Source organism: Callorhinus ursinus, unplaced genomic scaffold (assembly GCF_003265705.2).
Source record: "Callorhinus ursinus isolate GAN/ISIS: 27379988/994484 unplaced genomic scaffold, GSC_fseal_2.0 scaffold126, whole genome shotgun sequence".
Taxonomy (NCBI): domain Eukaryota; kingdom Metazoa; phylum Chordata; class Mammalia; order Carnivora; family Otariidae; genus Callorhinus; species Callorhinus ursinus.
In genome coordinates, this window is record NW_027397188.1 from 75,906 (window position 1) to 94,548 (window position 18,643).

The 18,643-nt window shown below is 64.6% G+C and overlaps 3 protein-coding genes across 8 annotated transcripts in view; 2 read left to right on the forward strand and 1 right to left on the reverse strand.

The window, feature by feature from the left end:
- Nucleotides 1–1,485: 1,485 nt before the first annotated feature.
- On the reverse strand, nt 1,486–15,369 carry SOHLH1 (spermatogenesis and oogenesis specific basic helix-loop-helix 1). Of its 4 annotated transcripts, none has more exons than XR_012377251.1 (8): nt 14,793–15,168; nt 14,185–14,332; nt 13,672–13,793; nt 13,489–13,586; nt 12,214–12,400; nt 11,654–11,724; nt 9,875–11,097; nt 1,486–4,617 (listed from the first exon to the last, which is right to left on the reverse strand). XR_012377251.1 is itself a non-coding variant. In XM_025860158.2 (8 exons), exons 1-8 carry the CDS (start codon nt 15,253–15,255, stop codon nt 10,880–10,882), a joined length of 1,026 nt encoding a protein of 341 aa, XP_025715943.1. In that variant the 5' UTR covers nt 15,256–15,369; the 3' UTR covers nt 9,099–10,879. The 4 variants fall into 4 exon arrangements, 2 of the variants coding, with proteins under 2 accessions (XP_025715943.1, XP_073746184.1); XM_025860158.2 differs by lacking the exon at nt 1,486–4,617 and adding an exon at nt 15,215–15,369 and having other exon boundaries at nt 9,099–11,097; nt 14,793–14,933; XR_012377252.1 differs by lacking the exon at nt 1,486–4,617 and adding an exon at nt 12,983–13,214 and having other exon boundaries at nt 11,009–11,097.
- LOC112814593 (uterocalin-like) lies at nt 3,152–5,976 on the forward strand. The gene is made up of 6 exons (XM_073890088.1): nt 3,152–3,283; nt 3,408–3,541; nt 3,793–3,866; nt 4,116–4,223; nt 5,712–5,813; nt 5,900–5,976. The coding sequence occupies exons 1-6, from the start codon at nt 3,188–3,190 to the stop codon at nt 5,917–5,919; spliced, it is 534 nt and encodes a 177-aa protein (XP_073746189.1). The 5' UTR covers nt 3,152–3,187; the 3' UTR covers nt 5,920–5,976.
- Nucleotides 15,370–16,643: 1,274 nt separating the features above from the next.
- The window catches only part of KCNT1 (potassium sodium-activated channel subfamily T member 1), a 63,603-nt gene continuing 61,603 nt past the window's right edge, over nt 16,644–18,643 (forward strand). Inside the window, exon 1 of one of the 3 annotated variants that reach the window (XM_073890081.1) lies at nt 16,644–16,869. In XM_073890081.1, coding sequence (XP_073746182.1) covers nt 16,748–16,869 — 122 coding nt within the window. In that variant the 5' untranslated portion in view covers nt 16,644–16,747. The remainder of the gene's footprint in view (nt 16,870–18,643) is intronic. The other 2 variants (XM_073890071.1, XM_073890082.1) reach the window with 2 other exon arrangements.

Genomic DNA, 18,643 nt, shown 5'->3' on the forward strand with positions numbered 1-18,643 from the left:
CCAGTGAGGTTGCACACCCTTCCGTGCTTTGAGCCGTCGGATCGCCTCTTTGTCAACTAGCATCTTTTGCCCGTTTCTCCATCGGTGCTTTCTTGTTGCTTTGGGACGTGTTCTTTATATATCCCAGAGAAGAGTCCTTGGCTGGCAATGGAGACAATCCATCTTTGTCGCCCTGGGTGCATTTTCACCCCTTGTCTTCCAGTGAACAGGGGTTCTCCACTGCCTCACAGTCCAGCTGGGTGGGCTTTTCGCTAAAAGTGGTCCCGCCCCTTCTGTCCCATCTCTGCAGGCTTTTTCCCTGAGGCCGGAGGATGTGCTCTGCAGTCCTCCTCTGGTTCAGAGGCTTGGCCATTTACCTCTCACATCCAGACGGACAGTGCACCTCTGCGGGACGCTCCGCCTCTTCCTGCAGACCCGCTCTCCACCCACAACCACGTCCCTACAGCTGCAGCAACAGGTGGCTTCCCGCAGGATCCACAGACGGGAGGCCCCACAGGAGACGGGAGCCAGAGTCTGGGGCACTTGCAGCCCCCCCCCCCCCCCCCCGCTGCGTCCCTCCCCAAAGCCCTGCCTGCAGCTAGCCCCACAGCAGGCCCCACAGCGGCTTCCCGCTCAGCCCTCCCCTGGCTGACCTCTCCCCCACCTCCCACACCTTAGCCTCAGTCCCTTCCCTGAACTCTACAGATCCCCCTCTGGGCAGGCCACCTGTTCCTGCCGGGACTTGCCCCCGTCCTGCCACATGGGTGCCCTGCAGCTGCTATAATAAAGGATCACAGATGGGGCGAAACCAGCCAAGAGCTGTGCTCTCCGCATTCCGAGGCCCAAAGGTCCCCATCCGCGGTCACAGGGCTGTGCCCCCCCTGGAGGCTCCAGGGGGAGACTGGTCCTTCCAGCCCCTTCCAGCTCCGGGGCTGCCAGCACGCCCTGGCTTGCGGCCGCATCCTGCAACCTCTGCTTTGTCTTTCCCGTGGTGGTCCTCACGCCGTCTTCCAAGCGTCTGTGTCCAAACCCCTCCTCCTTATAAGGACATCAGTCAACCTGGGTTGGCCACCCTGCAAAGACCCAATCTCAAAGAAGGTCACATTCTGAGGTCCCGGGGACAGAACTTTCCACCCAGCTCTGGGGCAGGACACCAGTCAGCGCCCTGCCGGGATTTATTTTTGTGCGGGTATAATGAAGGCCCACGCTCGTTCCTGTCCTGAAGGGTATCCAGCGTCCAGTCCTAAGAACACTTTTACCCCATTTCTCTGCAGGGCCCCCTTATGGGAGGGTGTGTGTGTTTTCTTCCGCAGCTTTGCACCGATACCACACAGGTTTCATTACTAAAACTCTGCAGTAAGAACCCAGGTCTGCTGGAGCGACTTCCACCAACCTGAACGGTGGGAGCGTCCTGGCACGTGGGGACCACGCGCCACGCATCCCGTTGGGATTCTGACTAGGACCCTGTGGATCCCAGGGAGAGAGCGGACACTGCAGTCCTGAGACTTCTAACCTGTTGACGTGGTATGTGATTTATTCAGTTCATCTAAATATCTTCGTACTCGCTGATAGTTTTCTGGGCAGGAGGTCTGCACAATTTTTTTGTTGGATTTATTTCTGGTTCCTTTTTTTTTTTTTCTGAATTGCGAATAAAGTCTCTTCAAGCTCCTATCCTAATTATGATCGCTCACACTCAGAAACGGTGTTTTTCGTGTACAGATCCTGCTGCCACTCGCCTTTCTGAACTCGCCAACATGACGAACTTAACAGCAGGTGATCTACGCATGACCTCAGTAACATTCCTTGTCGACCTCTCCCCCATACTCCCTTCTGTCCCTTATGGGAAGGGCCAGTGCCGTGTCCAACACAGTGCTGACAGTGCCCACGGTCCCACCAGCGAAGTTTTCCACGCTTCACACTAGACTGGACTGTTGGGGGAATCCCCCTTCCAACAGAGCAGTTCCTTTCTGTGTCGACAGCGGTAGTTTTTATCACGAATATTGCTGAGTCTCATCAGATCCTTTCCTGCCGCTAACGTGGTGCTCATATGATCTTTCCCACCACCCTGCATGTGAAATATGTTGATTCTCAATAACCAACCTTGAATTTCTGGATCAAACCCTACAAGGCCTTAATACATCACCCTTTCCATATATTGCTGGGTTTATCTTATGTCATGAGTCTGACTTGTAAGGTTTCCTTCCTTGTGACGGTTCTTGTCCGGTTCTGATATCCACATGGCACTATTGTCATGAGCACAGACCACAGGGGGCGAGGGTGGGGACACAGCACAGTGACCGGGCCTTGGTGGGGGTGCAGGCACCTGGCAGAGGTGGGGCGGGGAGAGACCTCCCCGTGAACACCTCCAAGGAGTCCTGCAGCCAAGAAACAGGCGGGTGGGTATAGAGTCATCACTGCACGTCCACAATGAGGACACTGGGGCTCAGGACCTGAGGTCCCCCGGCCCGTAGGGGACACGGTAACCTGCGCTTGTACTGGCCCACTCTGTTCCTGTGGGCTCTGGGGGCTCTCTGAGCAGACAAATTTGGCCCAGCTCAGGTCACCCTGCAGCAGGGAGGCTCTGGAAACAGGCCAGACTGGAGACGGGGTACACCCCCGCACAGCCCGCTGCCCAGGGCCCGTTCCCATTCTCCTTGGCCCCAGGCCTTGCCTTGCTCTGCCCAGATGGGTGGTTCCCATCTGCGAGAGACGCAGAGCAGCGAGGCATTTCCCAGAGCAGCCACGGCCCCCAGAGCCCCGGTGCGGCAGCATGGGGCATGTGCGCTCCAGCCTCCTCGGATCCCCTGCCAAGTCCCTGGACACCAAGACCCAGCACTCAGCCGTTCAGGCGGCTGTCACAGGGAGACGTCATAGCCACCCAGGGCTGCCACGTCCGGAGCTCCATGACTCGATGATTGGAGGTCGGCGCCCAGCAGGGACACACGGACCCTGGAAGCAGCCAGGCGCACGGGCTGTGGTTCTGGGAAACCGCATGACTGTCAGCACGGGTCAGGCAGGGGCTTTGTGGACAAACAGTCAAGTGGCCATTGTTGGCGGTAGTGTCAACAGAGTCATTATGAGCAGGAGGGAACCCGTGACAGCCAGCCACGTGGCAGGAGCCCTCTCCTGCAGGGCACAAAAGGGCCAGCGCCACAGGCTCTGGAGGCCCAGGTGCTGCCAGTCACCCCTCGACCACTCCTGCAGCACCATGAACACCCCACGGCTGGTGCTGGTGTTAGCTCTGCTCAGGGGGCCCCATGCCCTGCACACGGGCCCCGGGGACCCCAGCATCGATGAGAATATGGTAGCCATCGCGGACGTTGGAGCGGGAGAAGGTGGCGGCTGGGGGCGGCGGGAGGGGGACAGGCCTGGCGCCCGCCAGCCCCAGCTGCTCCCTCCACACCGGCATGCCCACCTCTGCTCGGCAGGTCAACGGCGACTGGTTCTCAATAGCCCAGGCTTCCAGCGAACCAAAACTCCTGTGGAAGGACTCACACATGATGTTCTTCGTCCGCAAGATCCATGTAAGCCTCAAGACCATAGAGTTCCATCTCTACAGAAGGTAAATCTGGGAAGAGGGTGCCAGACGGGGCCAAGGTCCAGGGGAGCCCCGTGCCCTGTCCCCAGTCAGCCCCACGGCCATGTCCCAGACACTGGAGAGCACAGGGGACATGGTGACACAGGGCTGGGGCTCACTGCCCTGGAACGGGACACACACGTCCAACGTCTGGCGTGACCAAGCCCCACCCAGCTCCGTGGGTGGGCACTTCTTCTGGACGCAGAGTCCCGGGGAATCCTATCATCCTCTCCCAGGATACAGGGCATGTGTGTCCCGATTATAATGATGGCAAATAAAACAAAAAAGAAATTTCAGTACATGCTGAAATGTAAGTATAAAGGGTCAGCGTCGCCCAGCCTGTGAGCGGGGAGCCCCTGGGAGTCCCGGTGGTGTGTGGCCAGGAGCGCACCTGCCGGGACGCCGCCCGCACCTGGTTCTGCCCCTTCCTGGGGCCCGAATGCTCAAGACCACCAAGTTGTCTAAGGCCGTGGAGGGACGGGAGGGCTCCCAGGGCCCAGTTCTGGCCCCTGGGGAACCCGGCACCACCTGCCTCCCACGCTGGCCCCCGGATTCGCAGATGCTGGCCACAGCGTGATCTTCCCGGAGGAGGTGGCCCCCTCTCGCTTCATCTTCTGCATCCACAACCACTGGCACGGGAAGGAGACGGTGGTGGTGAACCTCCTCAGTAAGTGGCTTCCTCCCCCAGCCAGCAGGACACGGGGGAGCCCGGGGGCCACACAGTCACAGGGGACAGGAATGTAGTAAGGCGCTGGGCCAACAGGGGGACCTAACAGGCCAGCAGCTCAAGTAAGCCTCCTTTAGCATCACGGAGAGTAAAGTCTGGAGAAAACCCATGCTGCGCCCCCTCCCACCTGAGCGGGGCCCCTGCGGTCTTGCTGGCCGGCCGGCCCCCAGGCTGTAGAAGCGTCTGCTTCCCCGAGGCCACCAGGGCCACGGAGACCCACAAACAAGAAAAGCAGGTAAGAGACGGGGGTCCGTGTGTTAGCTGTGACACCTCACTGCTGTCCTCAAGGACCACGGCGTCCTAGGCGTGACATGGCTGCGTCCAGACAAGGCAGCTGGGGAAATGTCCATATTTAGGAAGAGGCCAGCGACCTCACTCGGGCCCAGAGTTAAGGGCTGTTGGTTGGGCTCCACTGGTCAGTCTCCAGAGGTGGGCGAGGGTCAGCAGCAGAGTCGTTGGCAGGGGCTCAGCCCCCTCCACCTGCTGCCCCTTCCCGCTCCTGGGGCCCCCAGCGTCCCTGAGCTCTGCCTCCATCCCCACGGGGCTTCTCCTCTGTTCTCAAGCCTCCCTTCCCTTTCCCATAAAAGAACATGTCACTGGTTTTCCAGCCCATCCCGAACCCAGCATCACCTCGTCCTAAGACCCTTACTACACCTGCAAAGATCCTGCTTCCAAAGCAGGTCCCATTTCCAAGTTCTGGGGACCAGGATTTGCGCACACCTTTCAGGGGGACCCAATCCAGCCACGCAGGGAGCATGAAGATGATCTGATTTAGTGCACGGCCCGTGCTGGGCCCCCAGACCTGAAGGGCCAGTGAGGTCAGGTCCAAGCGTCCGCACCCAGGCCAGGAGTTCCGGCTCAGCACTCGGCATGCGGGGGGTGGGGGAGGACAGACTGCTGGCCCCGGGGCAGAGCGACGTTTGGGGAGGGCGAGGAGCGGCTGACCAGCTGGGCGGGCAGGCACCACCGCCCCTCCCACCGCTTGCTTCTGCTTTGCGGGCAGTGGGTCCTTGGGGCTGGGGCCGCAGGGCAGGGGACGGCGAACTTCCACCTGTGTCCCCACAATACTTCCCAAACACGTCTGTGTTGCTCTGCTGGCCTTGAAACAAGCCAAGAACCAGACACCGGCCCCTTATCTTGACGTGCAGTAAACAAAGGCGTCACTGGCAGAACAGCCAGGACCAGGGCCCAGAGGACGGGCCGGACCCCACCCAAGGGCCGGGCGTCACTCTGTGGGGCCCCCTGCCTCCTCTCCGGCCTGGCATGGGGCCCTCTGAGCACACCCCTCCCACTCTGGTCACGGCAGTTCGTCCCCACAACCCTGCCTGCACCCTGAGAATCCAGGGCTGTCTCCAAGCTCGCAGAACCCCATTGCCCATTGTCCCAAAGGACCTGCCGGAGGGACAGCCCCTATTGCTGTGTCTGCAGGCCGGACCCCTCCCGCAAGCTGGGACGTCATGCAGACATTTAAGAATTACTGCAAAAGCCACGGGATTAGCCCGGCCAACATCATCAACCTGACCCGAACCGGTAAGTGCCCACCCCCACCCCAGCCCCGGAGGCTGGAAGGGCACAGCCCAGACCCCCCACTCAGCAACCCACACCCCTCTTCACAGACTGCTGCCTGCATGCCTGACAGTAGGCAGGCCGCTGGGCCCAGGTGAGTGACCTCTGACCCTGCAGGGACTGTGGCACAGGGGCCCCCTAAGGCCGGGGTGATGAGGGACAAGTGCCACTCCACACACACTGAGCCCTGGCTATGCCAGCCATGGGGTGCAGCTGGGGGCTGATGGCATGGACTCAAGCTGCTGGTTCTGCTGGGCAGGACCGAGGTGGGGATGCCCAGAGGGCCCCCCAAACGCTGACAGGGGCAGGGCCAGCCTGGGGCACTGGGGGTCCTGCCAAGAGGCTCAGGGCCAGTCTGGAGGAGGAGGGATATGGCTGAGCAGACCGGGGATGAGGTCCTGCTCACTGACAGACCTCCCCAGCCCCCGGCGCGGGGGCAGAGCCCAGGGCAGTGCGGAACCCACCCTGCCACCTCTCGCTCACAGGAGCTGCCCCCTTGAAGAACCAAAACTTCACAGTTGACCCAAGGAGCCCTTCAACTGTTGCCAACCCCCCAGGAAGCTCCCCGTTCCTGGAGACCTTTCCTGGTGTGTCCAGTAAAGGATTGCCACCCCGAGACCGAGCGTGCTCTGTGGGGGGGCTCTGGCTGGTGACCACACGGGGCCAGGGCCACAGCGGTCAGAGATGGAAACCCTCCCCTCCTGGTGATGAGCCAAGCTCACCACAGGCTCACGTCCACACGGTGCGGGGAAGCTGCGAGGGGTTCCCAGGGTGCCGTTCAGAAGGGATGACCGCACACAACACAGGGAGTCAGCAAGGCCAGACCCCGGGGCAGCCTGGTCCCCTCGGTCCTGGGGCTTTCCACCTGGCAGGGACAGAAGCAAGTCTCGCGGGGGCAGAGCCAGCGAGCATTGCCAATCCAGGTTGGTCCCCGCATAGGAGCCCCTTCTGGCCACACACACGTGTGTGTCTGCGAAACGATGGTGGCCGACACCCTGAGGGCAGGGACAGCCACTGGGCAGGCAGCAGGAGATGCTGCCCGCTGCATCTTCCTCCTCCCTAAGTTGTTCAGGCCTGGCAGGTGCGTGCCCGCCGCCCCCTCTGATACACACCTAAGACCCCCAGGCTCCCCTCCACTAGCGCCCAGCTGCACACAGGCTCCCTACCCCATAGCAGACAGGCCCATCCTCCCCCAGGGCCACCACCCCTGAGCCCACCCCCTGGCTGAGACCAGGGGGCTCTTGCCAATAGCCAAGGGTCCCCCAAGGAAGTCTCTCGGGGCAGGCCATACTGTCCGGCACCAAGGCCTGCATCAGCCTTGCATGAAGGGGAGCTGGCTGCGCTGGCAGTCAGAAGAGGGAACCTCCCACCCCTGTAGTTGGGATGAGGCTCCCAGCCCCTGGGACCCACACCCAGGCCACCCCCAGCACCCAGGGGCCCTCCCTGCCCAGCCCCCTCCGCGCTCCCCACCCCAGCCTCCTCCATCAGAAGCCCACACCGCCACCTGCACCCACCAAGGGTCTTTCCAGCTCCTCTCTTCCAGCAAGACCCAATAGGGGAGCCACCTCCTCAGCCCCAGCCGTGCGGTGGCTGCCCACCTCAGTGGCCCCAGGCCTCGGGTCCCCAGCAGGTCAACAACTCCATCCTCTCCTGCTTCCACCCGTCCAGGGGCAACAAGTTCCTTCTCCTTGGCTCCCTGGACCCCTGGCTGTTCCCACGTCCCACCTCCGCATCCTTTCTCCTGCCAACCCTCATCCTGGGGCAGCGCTGACCCCTGGCCCACCCTGTGACGCCCGTCTGGGTCACGGTCTGGGAGCACCTGTCTCCTTGCTCCTCCTCATGCCAGCCGAGCTGCTCTCACCCCGGAGCCCCCAGCCCCACCACCTGCTACCCTCCAGGACGGGCCCAGCCCATCTTGCCCCCACAACGCGAATGCCCTGCCAGCACACGGCGGGGGCGGGGGGTGGCCAGGAAGGGTAGAGGGACCTATCATCCTCTGAGCAAAGGGCACGGGACCTGGCTGTGAGCAGGCCTGGAGGCCCCCTTTCAGCCACGAGCACCCCACCATGATCAGGTGATAGGCTGGGGGACAGCAGGGCTCACAGGGGGATGAAAAAGTGTCCTGGTGGCCAGTGAACAAGGGTGGGGCTGGAGCTGTGCCGAGCAGGTTTCTGGCTCCCTTAGGTCTGTAGGGGGGAGTGTGGGGGACAGTGAGGCCTGGCCAGTCAAGCGAGGGTCTCTGGAGAATTTCCTCTCGCTCACTCATTGGCCACCTGGGATGGGAGCCGGAGGATATGCCTGTCCTGCCAAGGGAAGATCAGAGCCTGGGGGGGGAAAGGAGGGGCTCCGGGACGGCACCCCCTCCCCAGCAGCGGAGCAACCAGTCCTCCAGCAGGACCCATGTGGCCAGAGAACTGGATGAGCTCACTGAGCAGAACTGAACACCTCGACCCAGACCCCAGTGCATGGTGACCACACTGGCCGCGAGGCCCACGGAGCAAGAGGAGCGGTGGGAAGGCAGGGGGATGGAGAAGCAAGCGGGCAGGGGGAGGGGCGGGCCGAGGATGGTGAGCGGTCAGCGCTCAGCCCAACGGCCGGCTGGCACCAAGCCGTGGACACAGCCCCTCCAAGACGTCCCAAACCAAGGGAAGCGTGGGCGTGTCGGGTGTGGGTGTGGCCTGAGGGCGTCCGGGGTCCTGCGGGACCGTGTCCCTTCTGTGTGTTCTACTTCCAGGCAAACCTCGTGGTGGGGGCAGTGGGGAGGGAAGCTGGTCACCTTGAGAGCTGGAGGGGAGGTTGTGCTGAAGCCCCCCAGCCAGCCCCCAAATCCCCAGAACAAGCCCAAAGTCTCCAGCCAACGGCTTTCCAAACCCACCCTCGAGCACACGCAGGTATGAGTACCACCTCGAAGTGCTAAATTTGGGTCACAAAGGGCTGGAGAGCAGGACAATAGATGGGAAGCAGGCTGTTCCCTGGACCCTGCAGCTCCTTCCAGCTCCAGCCAAGCCCCCAGCAGGCCCAGCGGCAGCCCCTCTCCCCTCCCGCTCACCTGGGGGCTCCGCCATCGAGCCCTGCCTGCCCCTCCCCTGCATGTCACTGTCCGTAGAAGGGAGGCCAAGCCCCAGCCAGCTCAGGGATGGGGCTCTGTGCCCATACTCCTACGGCCTGCAGAGCAGGGGCCATGGGACCACGTGGCCATGGCAGAAGCGAATGCCGGTTCCAGGGCACCCTCCTCCCACTGGGGGGGGGGGGGGGCGGGAGGAGCAGGCATTGTTGGTCACCCACTGCTCTTACCCCCAAGCCCACACCGGGCCTCCAGGTGCCCCCTCCATGGGCTCAAGATGAAGCAAGCCTGCCGCCTGAGACAGGGCCTCGTGCCCCCCTTGCCAAGGGAGAGCCTGGGGCTGGGGCAGGGTTTCATCTCTGTTCTCCAGGGCCTCAGCTGGGGCTCCTGATCTCCCTCACTGGGTGCTGACCGGAGGTCAGCGTGGGGGCAGGGAGCACAGGTGGCCAGCCAGGGGCTCAGAACCAGATTGTTCTAGGTCAGCTTGACCAGAAACAGCTGCAGGTTCCACGGAGCCCTGCAGCGACCCCCAGCAGAGACAGACCTGCTCCCAAGTGGGGCTCAGGGATTCTACCCCAGGTCCCCCGCTCTGGGCTCAGGGAGCCAGAAACTCACAGGGGCAGGGCCCAGGCGCTTGCCTCAGGGTCACCCACAGCTGGGTTCAGGGTGCTGGGCTGACAGCAGGGCCCCTGCAGCGTCCCACCCTGTCAAGGGGAGGCAGAGGCCTGTACTCGAGAACCACACACAATCACGCGTGTGCACGCATCAGTACCGATGCCCACAAACACACGCACATGAGGAGCACGGACGTCCTGAGGACTGGGGTCTAGGGGCAATAACTGCCCCCGTGAGCACCTGGGCTCCCCAAGGTTCCCTCCCCACAGCCGCTGCCTGGCTCCCCTCCAGCCCCACCGAGGACTCACGCTACCAGCGCTTCGACCCCACACCAGCTGCTCCTCACCTTTGTTTGCAGTGCTTCACAGAATGAATGGAACTTTCTCGCTGCAGGAATGGAAATGCGTGCAGGTGCGGGGCAGGCAACCTGGGGGGTTGCGTGCGGCGGGGGGGCTCAGGACTCACAGTCAGGAGAACCTACTCTCCTGGGAAGAAAAAACGCCCCAGCTCCTGGAGCATTTGCTGGCCTGGAGGATCACGGGGGTGTCCGGAGCCCAGCGTCTCCAGAAAGGGATGAGCAGGAACAGAGTAGTGAAGCCCCACCCAGCCTGGGTCACAGACGGACACCCGCCTTTGCTGTGGCTGCAAGGTGGTGAGATGCAGGGCAGGGTCAGCCGCACTCAACCACGGGGGCTTGGGATGCTCCTCCCAGTAACCCAGGCCTTCCCCAGATCACAGCGGTCAGGAGCAGCTAGGACTGGAGCTGTGCCCGCCAGGAGAAGGGTCCAGATGCTGACACCAAGTGGCCTCTGCCCCAGGCCAGCCCACAGCCCCCGAGAGGGGAGTGCAGAGGTCCCCACCTCGAAGGCAGAAGCCAGCCCTTCCCTTGGGGCCCTGGCTGCAGCTGAGAGCACCATGGCCTCCCCCGACAAACCCTTGGGCCATGAGAGCCGCACAGCCCAGACCAGCCTCAGGGTGTGAGAGGTGGGGTCCAACGCCTGCCTCTCCTGGGAGCAGGCCGGAAACACAGAACTCTCAGCCCCTGGAGCCCGCCCCAGGCTGCAGGGCTATTTAGGGAGTCCGCAAGGCCAAGAACGTCGCAGAAACAAAACGCGAGGCAGGTGCCCGCGCTCTGAGCGGAAGCGGTGCCATCTGCCCAGTGAATGGCACTGATTACACAGACGCTCCGGAAGTCCCGCTTTCTGCAGGAACACCGCCCTGCCTTTAATCCTCGGCCTCCACCCACTGCGGCCCCCAGCCTCGCCACAGCAGGGCACAGGGGCCGCCCAAACCCAAAAGAAGCTGCCCGGCACCCCACACGGACATGTGAGACACGGGCCCTCCCCGCCGCCTAGCAGGGGAAGAAGTCGGGGAAGATACTGTCCACCTCCTCCCGCAGGGCCAGGCTGGGGCAGCCCACATCCAAGCCCCATGGCTCCAGAGGGCCATCCGGGAGCTCCTGGGAGCCGGGTTCGGGGTCTGTCAGGAAGCCTGGCTCTGCCCTGTCCAGCAGGCTGCTCCTGGCTGTGCTCCGAGAAGGGGCACTGGCACCTCTGCCCTCCAGAGACCCTGGAAGCAGATGGGACACATGAGCCTGGGTACCTGGGCCGGGCACAGTGGGGTCAAGGTGCAGAACAGGACTGCCTCCGTCCCGCCTGTCTTGGAAGCCCTTGGCTCCTGAGTGCCACGACAGGTGGGCGAGCCCACTCCCGCTGGCCCTGCTTGAGACCCAGGAGGACCTATCAGAGGACAACACAAGGCCGTTTCCCACCACACTCGTCTCACAGACGTTATGCTCATCTCCCGCCCAGATGCCCTTGCAGGAACATTTAGAGAGAAGCACAGACCCCGAATGGCAGAGAAGACACAACCAGCTCCACACACCACGCTCACAGACGCTCCATGTACACACACGTTCCCTTGCGTTCCCCACCCCAATGACCCTTGAAGACCACCAGCGGGGAGAAAATAGAGGCTCAGAAACAGCAGGACCTTGGTGTAAGCCCGCTCACATCTCCCCGTTAATCCCAGCCAGCTGCCCAGCCCCTTACCCAGAATGGCTGAGGCCCCAAGGCCTGGCCCTCATCACGGCCAGTAGTGGCCCAGGCCGCACACCCCCACTCACCCAGCCACCAGTCGGGACCGGCGTTCAGCAAGTAGGACGTCCCGTCTTCCACGTCACATCCCAACACGGGCCTGAATGGGACCAGAAGACTTCACCCTGAGCGATCCCAGGTGAAGCCACTCCTCGAACCTCAAGAGGAAGGTGCAGAACCTCAAAAGTGGCTTCAGGGTCAGGATGAACGGGGTGCCCCTCCCTCCCCGCCAGACCCTGAGCCTGCCCACTGAGGACGGACTGGCCCATCCCCCTGCCTCTGCTGGCTCCCCCCCACCCCCTGCCTCTGCCACGATCCCTTCCCACGCCCCAGCTGGTGCGTGCTCACAAAACACAAACTCGTTTACTATCAGCCAAAACACAGACCGGCTAGGAACATAACAACGTTTTCGGAAACGCGTCAGAAAGCCACATGGCGGCGTCTGGCTCAAACGGGCCTGGGCTGGCAGCTGTGGCCCAGGCACAGGGAGCGAGGAAGACAGACTTCCCAGGGGTGGGGGCGGGCAGAGCGTGGGCAGAACTGGAAGGAGGTGTGTGGGACTGCTGTAAACGCCCAGCAGGGCACCCACCTGGTGTCCAGTGTCACGACAGGGTCGGCCCCCTCTACTGGGGGCCCAGCCTGGCCCAGGCAGCTCTGAGCCTCTTCGCTCACCAGGGGGGAGGGTGGCTGCCACAAACGGGGAGGCCAGGGTGGGGGCAGCCTCAGCGCCTTGGAGGGACTTGGGCCTGGGGGCTGGGACAGCAGGCTGCAGGGCTCTACGGCAGAAGTGAGGTGCAGGTCGGCCTTCCCCACATGGGTAGCAGCCCTCGGCCCCTGCCTGCTGTCCCCGGCACAGGGACAAAAAAACCTCAGAAGCAGGAGGCAGACAGATGACCCGGAGATGGACACCCGGGGCCATGGAAGCTTCTCAGAGAAAACACCTGCTTGGCCTCAGATCAGCCCTTGGGGCTCAGATCTGGAACCCCATCCCATCCACCCACAGTCCCTACCCCAGCCTCCCTCCTCAGCTCTAACTTCCTGCCATGTGACCTCTGCACCCTCACACCCTGCCTGTGGCTCCCAAAGTTCCCTGGAGGCCCCAGCTCCACCGCCAGGCCTGGTGACAGCAAGCCCCCTCCCCTGCTCCGTGGGCACGTCCAGGCAATCAGAAGGCATCCTTGGCTCCCGGGGCACTCACGTGCATGGGGCCTAAAGGCCCTCACAGCCATTCGTGCCCAAGGAGTGACAGACAGCTGGGGTGCAGGGTCCAGCATGAGGCAGAAGCAGTCATCAGCAATGCCCTGGGGGCTTGGCTGGCACAGAACAAAGGCCCTCCCCGTGCAGAGCCCGTGACTCACTCGATTACAGAAGGATCAGGAGGGCACCGAGAAGCCCAGGCTGCGTGGCGGCCGCTCAAGAGCCGGACACAACAGTGGCCAGCAGCAGGCACGAGGACAGGACCCGGGGGCCCCCAGAGGCCCAAGGTGAAGGAGGACCGGGGGCCTGTCCTTGGGGAGCAGAAGCCTGGACCCTGCTCCCTGGCAGAGAACAGGAAACCAGGACAGGCCAAGAGCGGCCCCCCACCTGCAGCTGAGAAGCCCGGGGCACCTCAGCTGCACCCCTGCCCCTGGTGGCGCCCGTTAACCTGTGTTCACCACAGCTAAGGGCAGCACGGGGTCCCTGAGGTTCACCCTGACACGGGGGTGCATCACGAGAAGAGAACCACCAACGGGTGCCCAACCCTTACAGAGGAACAGACCCCCACCCCCATGCCCTGGGGTCAGAAGCCATCCTGCAGCACGCCCCTGTCCCCTCTCTGGCAAGAACACCAACCCCATCTGCGCTGGGACCCGCCCCTGCTTACCAGGGAGGGCTGGCGGCCCCTCCGGCACCTCGGCCACCCCCAACGGGGCCTCGCCCTCGCCTGCGCCCGCGGTCACACAACTGGGAGGAGCCCGTGGCCTAGTGACACAAAGACAGAGGGGGAGCCTGAACGGTCCGCGTCTGCTGCCCCCGCGGGCTCCCCAGCCACCCAGGGGACACTAACACAGTCAGCCCACAGGCTCCCGTGCCGCAGTCTGGGGGCCCTGCTGCGCTCGAACGCGACATGGCCTGCTGCGTAACATCCCTCTGCCACTCGCGCCACGTCTCCTTGGAAAGACCAAGAACCTAAAATGGAAACAAGCAACCTAAACGAGAACAGTCAAGCAACACACCCAGGAAACCAGGCTGTGAGTTGTCAGGGGCTGCCCTGCGGGGGTCCAAGAGGCTCAGCCTGAGCGCAGACCCCAGCCCGAAAAGCAGAGCAGGGGACAGAGGGGGTGTGAGGGACTGCAGATGGCAGAACCGAGCTGGTTCCCGGGGGGCTCCCGCCTCGCCGGTGCAGGCCGCCCACGGACAGCTGGACCCGGCAGAGACAGAGAATGCCGGCCAAAATCACACCACCCTGGCTGCCCCGCAGGGGGCAAGGGAGGTCGGAGCTGCCGCCCTCTGGGGGGTGGGAGATGCCCCACAGCGGCCCCTCCGCACAGCGCGACCCGGCGGCCTGAACACCACTCACAGCGCGCGGCTCCTGGCTGGGCACCAGGGTGCCAGCAAGCCGCAGGAACTGCACCGCCATCTCCAGCACCGAGGCCATGTCTTCCCGCCGGCCATCAAACCGGGGCAGCAGGGCCCGAAGGCGCTCGCAGCTCACGGAGATCCGCTTCCTGCTTCCAGACAAGCAACAGTGTCCGTCAGCCCACCTGGCCCTGGCCAGGGCAAGGGCCTCGGCTGCCGGAGCGCCCATCGGAGCCGCCCCAGGCTCCCCACTGGTCAGCTCTCCCAACACTGTGAGCCCTTCAGGGTCGCCGGCCACAAGCCACCCAGACGCTGGCACCAACCATGGCCAGCCGCGCCCTGGATTCCCGCCCCCCCCCACCCAGACCCCAGAAGCACACCCTTGAGCAGCCCAGGACTGCGGTCAGACAGGGGGCTGCAGAGGTGGGCCCTGGGAAGCCCCTCCCTTGGGTTTTCTTGCTCGGCCTACCGCGTGCTAACTGCCCCCTGACTGCATGGCCCCCACATCCCTGTTCCAGCTGCCCACACCCGCGTCACAGCCCCGAATCTGATGTCCTCGGCCGCCCCCGCTACACCACCACTGCAAGCCCGGGACCATCCTCCACCCACCTGCGCTCCCTCTCGCTGAGCACGTTCCGCGGGAGGCCGGAGCCGGAGCGGGAGCCGGAGCCGGAGGGGGAGCGGGAGCCCGAAGGCTCCGGGGGCGCCCCGACTGGGCGGGCGCCCTGGCCGCTGGACGGGGAAGAGCCGCTGCCCAGGACAGGCGAGAGTGCGGAGCTCCGTGAACCCCGGAAAACGCCGCAGGACCCAGGGGCCCTCATGGACGTCCTTGGGGGGCCGCCGGGGCAGGGGTGGGGGGTGATGCTGGCCAGGGTCCCCCTCGGCCCTTCCTCCCCCCACAGGGTCTGCGGCCGGTGCTCTGCCCCAGGGGGTCCTGCCGGGTGGGCACCTGCAGCTCAGTCCCCCACCCCCGGCACCCCTGAGCAGAGGCCTTCCACCTGACCCCCTCCAGCGCCCCCCCAGGTCCTCACCTGCACCCCCCAAAAGCACCCTCAGGCCCCCGGGACGCCATGAGCGCAGCCGCAAGGAGGCAACCGCACGCCCGGGACCCCCCAGGCGCCCGCCCCACGCATGCGTCTGGCCGGCTCCGCCCACTCACGTGCGCCCCTGCCCCACGTGCCCCTGCCCTGCCCAGGCACGTGCTCCGCCCCGCCCCCCGCCCCCCGGGCCTCCGAGCTTCTCCCAGCGGAAGTTGCCGTGAAGGGGTGGCCTGGGCGGGCAGGCCCGGAGGCCGCAGTCTGGCCCGGGCTGGGTGCTCCTCCCGGGCCGCGCGCACTCAGCTGGGGCCTCCCTGGGTGCTGCCCCGAGCTGGGCTCTGTCAGCTGAGAGGCAGGGGCCCTGCCCGCAGGGAGCCCGACCAGGGAGGGGGACGCAGGTGAAGCACTACCCCGGGAAGGAGGGGACAGGGGGGTAGGGCGGGGATTTCCTGGACAGGGCCGGGCAGCCGGCCTCCCAAGCAGGAGCCCGCAGGAGCCCAGGCTCCTCCGGGCGCTGTCCCTCCCGTGGGCCAGGTGTCAGGACGCCAGACGCGGCAGGTAGGGCTCGTCCCTCCGCGGAGCAGTCTGTGTTTCCTGGGGCGGCAGCAGCCCCAGGTATGTGGGGGGAGGAGGAGGAGACGGGAGTTTCCGGAACATTGCGCAGCCAGGAACCCGGCTCGGGGGTCCCAGAGGAGAGTGGGAAGGCTGGTCTGAGGACGGCTGACGGAGATCTGTGGGGCGCAGGGTCGGCGAGGGACGGCTGGAGGATGCCCACCTGCCCCTGGAGGCCCGCAAGCCTGCAGTCCACGTGCGCCTGTCCCCGGAAACACGTCCCTTTCCCAGGCGCCCCATCTCAGTGAAGGGCCACCCTCCCCCAGGAGCCAGGGGGCATGCTGACAGCTCCCGGCCGCGGGTCCCTCCCTGTGCCTCCCCAGCACGCCGCGCCGGCTGGCCTGCCTGCTCCCCACCCCTGCCTCTGGCCACGCATGGGCCCTCTGCCTGCCCTGCGCCCCTGGATTCTCGCCACCCTCTCAGCTCACTCCCCAGGGGAGCGCTGCTCGGAGCCCCAGAGCCCCGCAGGTCTCTGGGGCGCTCGGTGCCAGTGCTCCAGCTGCTCGTCTTGCTGGACCTCCAGGGACGGGGCGGGGAGGGGGGGGTTCCCTGGGAGGACTGAGCCCCTCCCACCAGAGGCGAGACGCCCTCTGGCGACCTTGGGGTTTTCCAGCGTTAAAGCGCTGTCTCCTGTTTCTCGCGGTTACGAGGGTTCCGAGCGCCGCGGTGGGGACGGGTCCCGGGTGGGGATGCGCCGACCCCGACCGTCCCCCGCCTGGTCCCCCGCCTGGTCCCCCGCCCGGTCCTCCGCCGCCGCCATTCCCGGCGCGGCCGGCAGGGGGCGCGCCCGGCCTGGCGCCCGAACCCTGACCCTGAAGCCGGCTTTCTTCTGCTCGGAGAAAGAAAGTGCTGTGTTTCGGAGCCAAGCGAAGAAGCTTTTCCTTGGGCTCCGGATCTGAGCCGCTGCCGCCGCGCATGCCGCTCCCCGACGGGGCGCGCAACCCGAGGGGCTCGTCCGCAGGGTCGTGGCCGGGGGCGCGCGGCGCGGGCCACACCAACCGGACCTTCGTGTTCGACGACGGCCGATGCTCCCCCAGGTACGGCCGATGCGCCTCTCCGCTGGCGGAGGGACCCCAGTCCCCGCCTGCGCCCCCTCCTACCCCAGAAACCCCCGGTTCTCCGAGAGCCCCACATCCCAGGTCCACCTCCACACCCGCACCCGCACCCGCAAGCGCCCTCCCCCGCCTACGGTGGGGACAGGAGAGCCCCACAGGACCCGCGCGGAACGACCGGCAGGTGCCCAGGGCTGGCGTCTGTCTGCCTGCGTTCTTAGCGTGCAAGTGGCCCTAGCCCGGCCATTTTTAGGTCTGAGGCTCCGGCATCTCCCAGGTGCAGGGCCTCCCAGCCCCCCTCCACCGAACCTGGAGGAGGGGTACATCAGGGGTGCACACCCGCAGGGGTGGCAGCGCGGCACCCAAGTGGGGCATGGCAGGGGTACTCCACAGGGAAGCAGTGTTCAAGGGCGGTCCTTGGACCCGGACTGGGGTGTGGAATGCAGGTGCGCTGTTACACAGAAGGCAAGAGTCCTGGCTTTTAATCCTTTGATATTTTGGCTTGTCATTTCTCTTTCGGGTCCCTGTTTGCGCAGCGGTCTGAGAAGAGGGCCAATTGATATATAGCTTCTAGGTGGCTTGGGACCCTGCCGCAGATGGTCGGCCACCTTTCCCCATACAGTGTCCCAGGATGCCATGTATCCTGTGCAGCCAGGACCGCACCGGGGAAGACAGAGCCCCAACAGACCGGCTGGATTTTTGTCCCAACCCAGGGAAGGTCATGCTGGGTGGAAGGTCAGGCTGGATGGGGAAAGGGAGACTGGGTGAGGGCCCCCAAGAGAAGATTAGGCTAGGTGGCGAGCCCACAGGAAAAGTCAGCCTGGGTAAGGACCACCCCCACCCCCTACCCCCACCCAACAAAGGTGAGGCTAGACTGGAATGAGAGCAACCACGAACAAGGCTGCTGGGTTAGGGAGGCAGGCTTCAGCTGGGAGAAGGAAGGTCTTTCTCGGGTGGAATGAGGGCCTGGGTTGGGGAGCTTCTGCGGGGCAGGTTCCTGCACCCGGCTTCACAGCAGGGGCGGCTCCAGAGTCCAGGGGCCTGGCTTTGCGCCCCATCTGGACCATGGGTGCGGCTCTGTCTTGAGAGGTGCTGCATGATATCAGTAACAGTCTGGGGTTCTGGGCAGAGGTGGGGTGGTGGGTACCCCTGTCTTCTGCTGGGGCTGTGAGGTCAAGCACCAGGGGTCCTGGGGAGGGCTCTTAGCTCTCTGGGCTGCAGGAATCTTTACCTTGGTGTCTCTACCCCTGCCTGGACCCTAGGTCTATCCCTGGGAGGTGGGGTCCCAGGCCCCAGCCACCCCATCAGGTCAATGGGCACTGCCCTTTTTATCCGGTTCCTTCCCCAGGTACAGATGTCACTACCCTGCAGGGGACAGTTGTGATGGAAGGGACAGAGGCCTGGGGAGGCCTGTCCTGCCCCAGAGCTGGCCAGTGGTAGCCTTCTGGTCCGAGCTCTCTGGCGTTTCCTGGAACTGCCGGTTCCCCTCAGCCCTGCCGCTCCCCACTGGGGGCTGGCGTGGCACCCTGTGGGCCGTGATGGCAGAGGGTGCAAAGATTCGGGGCTGGCGTCCTGCCGGGGACGTGCCTGGCCAGAAGTCTCGGCCAGCCCTCTAGGCCCATATTCGGAAGTGGTGCCTGCAGGGCAACAGGAAGTGGCCCAGGCCCTGTGAGAAAGGTTCTCAGGGCGGAGGTAGCGCGTAGCTGTGGCCGGCACAAGGGTGGCCTCTTGGTCTAGGGAATTGGAGGGGACTCGGGTC

Bases quoted from the DNA above. Each gene is read 5' to 3' on its own strand.
- LOC112814593 (XM_073890088.1), top strand. From the start codon at position 3,188: ATGAACACCCCACGGCTGGTGCTGGTGTTAGCTCTGCTCAGGGGGCCC. The intron at 3,867-4,115 runs GTAAGTATAAAG...CCGGATTCGCAG, and splicing joins ATTTCAGTACATGCTGAAAT to ATGCTGGCCACAGCGTGATC. The intron at 4,224-5,711 runs GTAAGTGGCTTC...CTGTGTCTGCAG, and splicing joins GGTGGTGGTGAACCTCCTCA to GCCGGACCCCTCCCGCAAGC.
- SOHLH1 (XM_073890083.1), bottom strand. From the start codon at position 15,004: ATGAGGGCCCCTGGGTCCTGCGGCGTTTTCCGGGGTTCACGGAGCTCC. The intron at 14,333-14,792 runs GTGGGTGGAGGA...GTCTGGAAGCAG, and splicing joins CTCAGCGAGAGGGAGCGCAG to GAAGCGGATCTCCGTGAGCT. The intron at 12,401-13,488 runs GTAAGCAGGGGC...CTTCTGCCGTAG, and splicing joins GGGGCCGCCAGCCCTCCCTG to AGCCCTGCAGCCTGCTGTCC.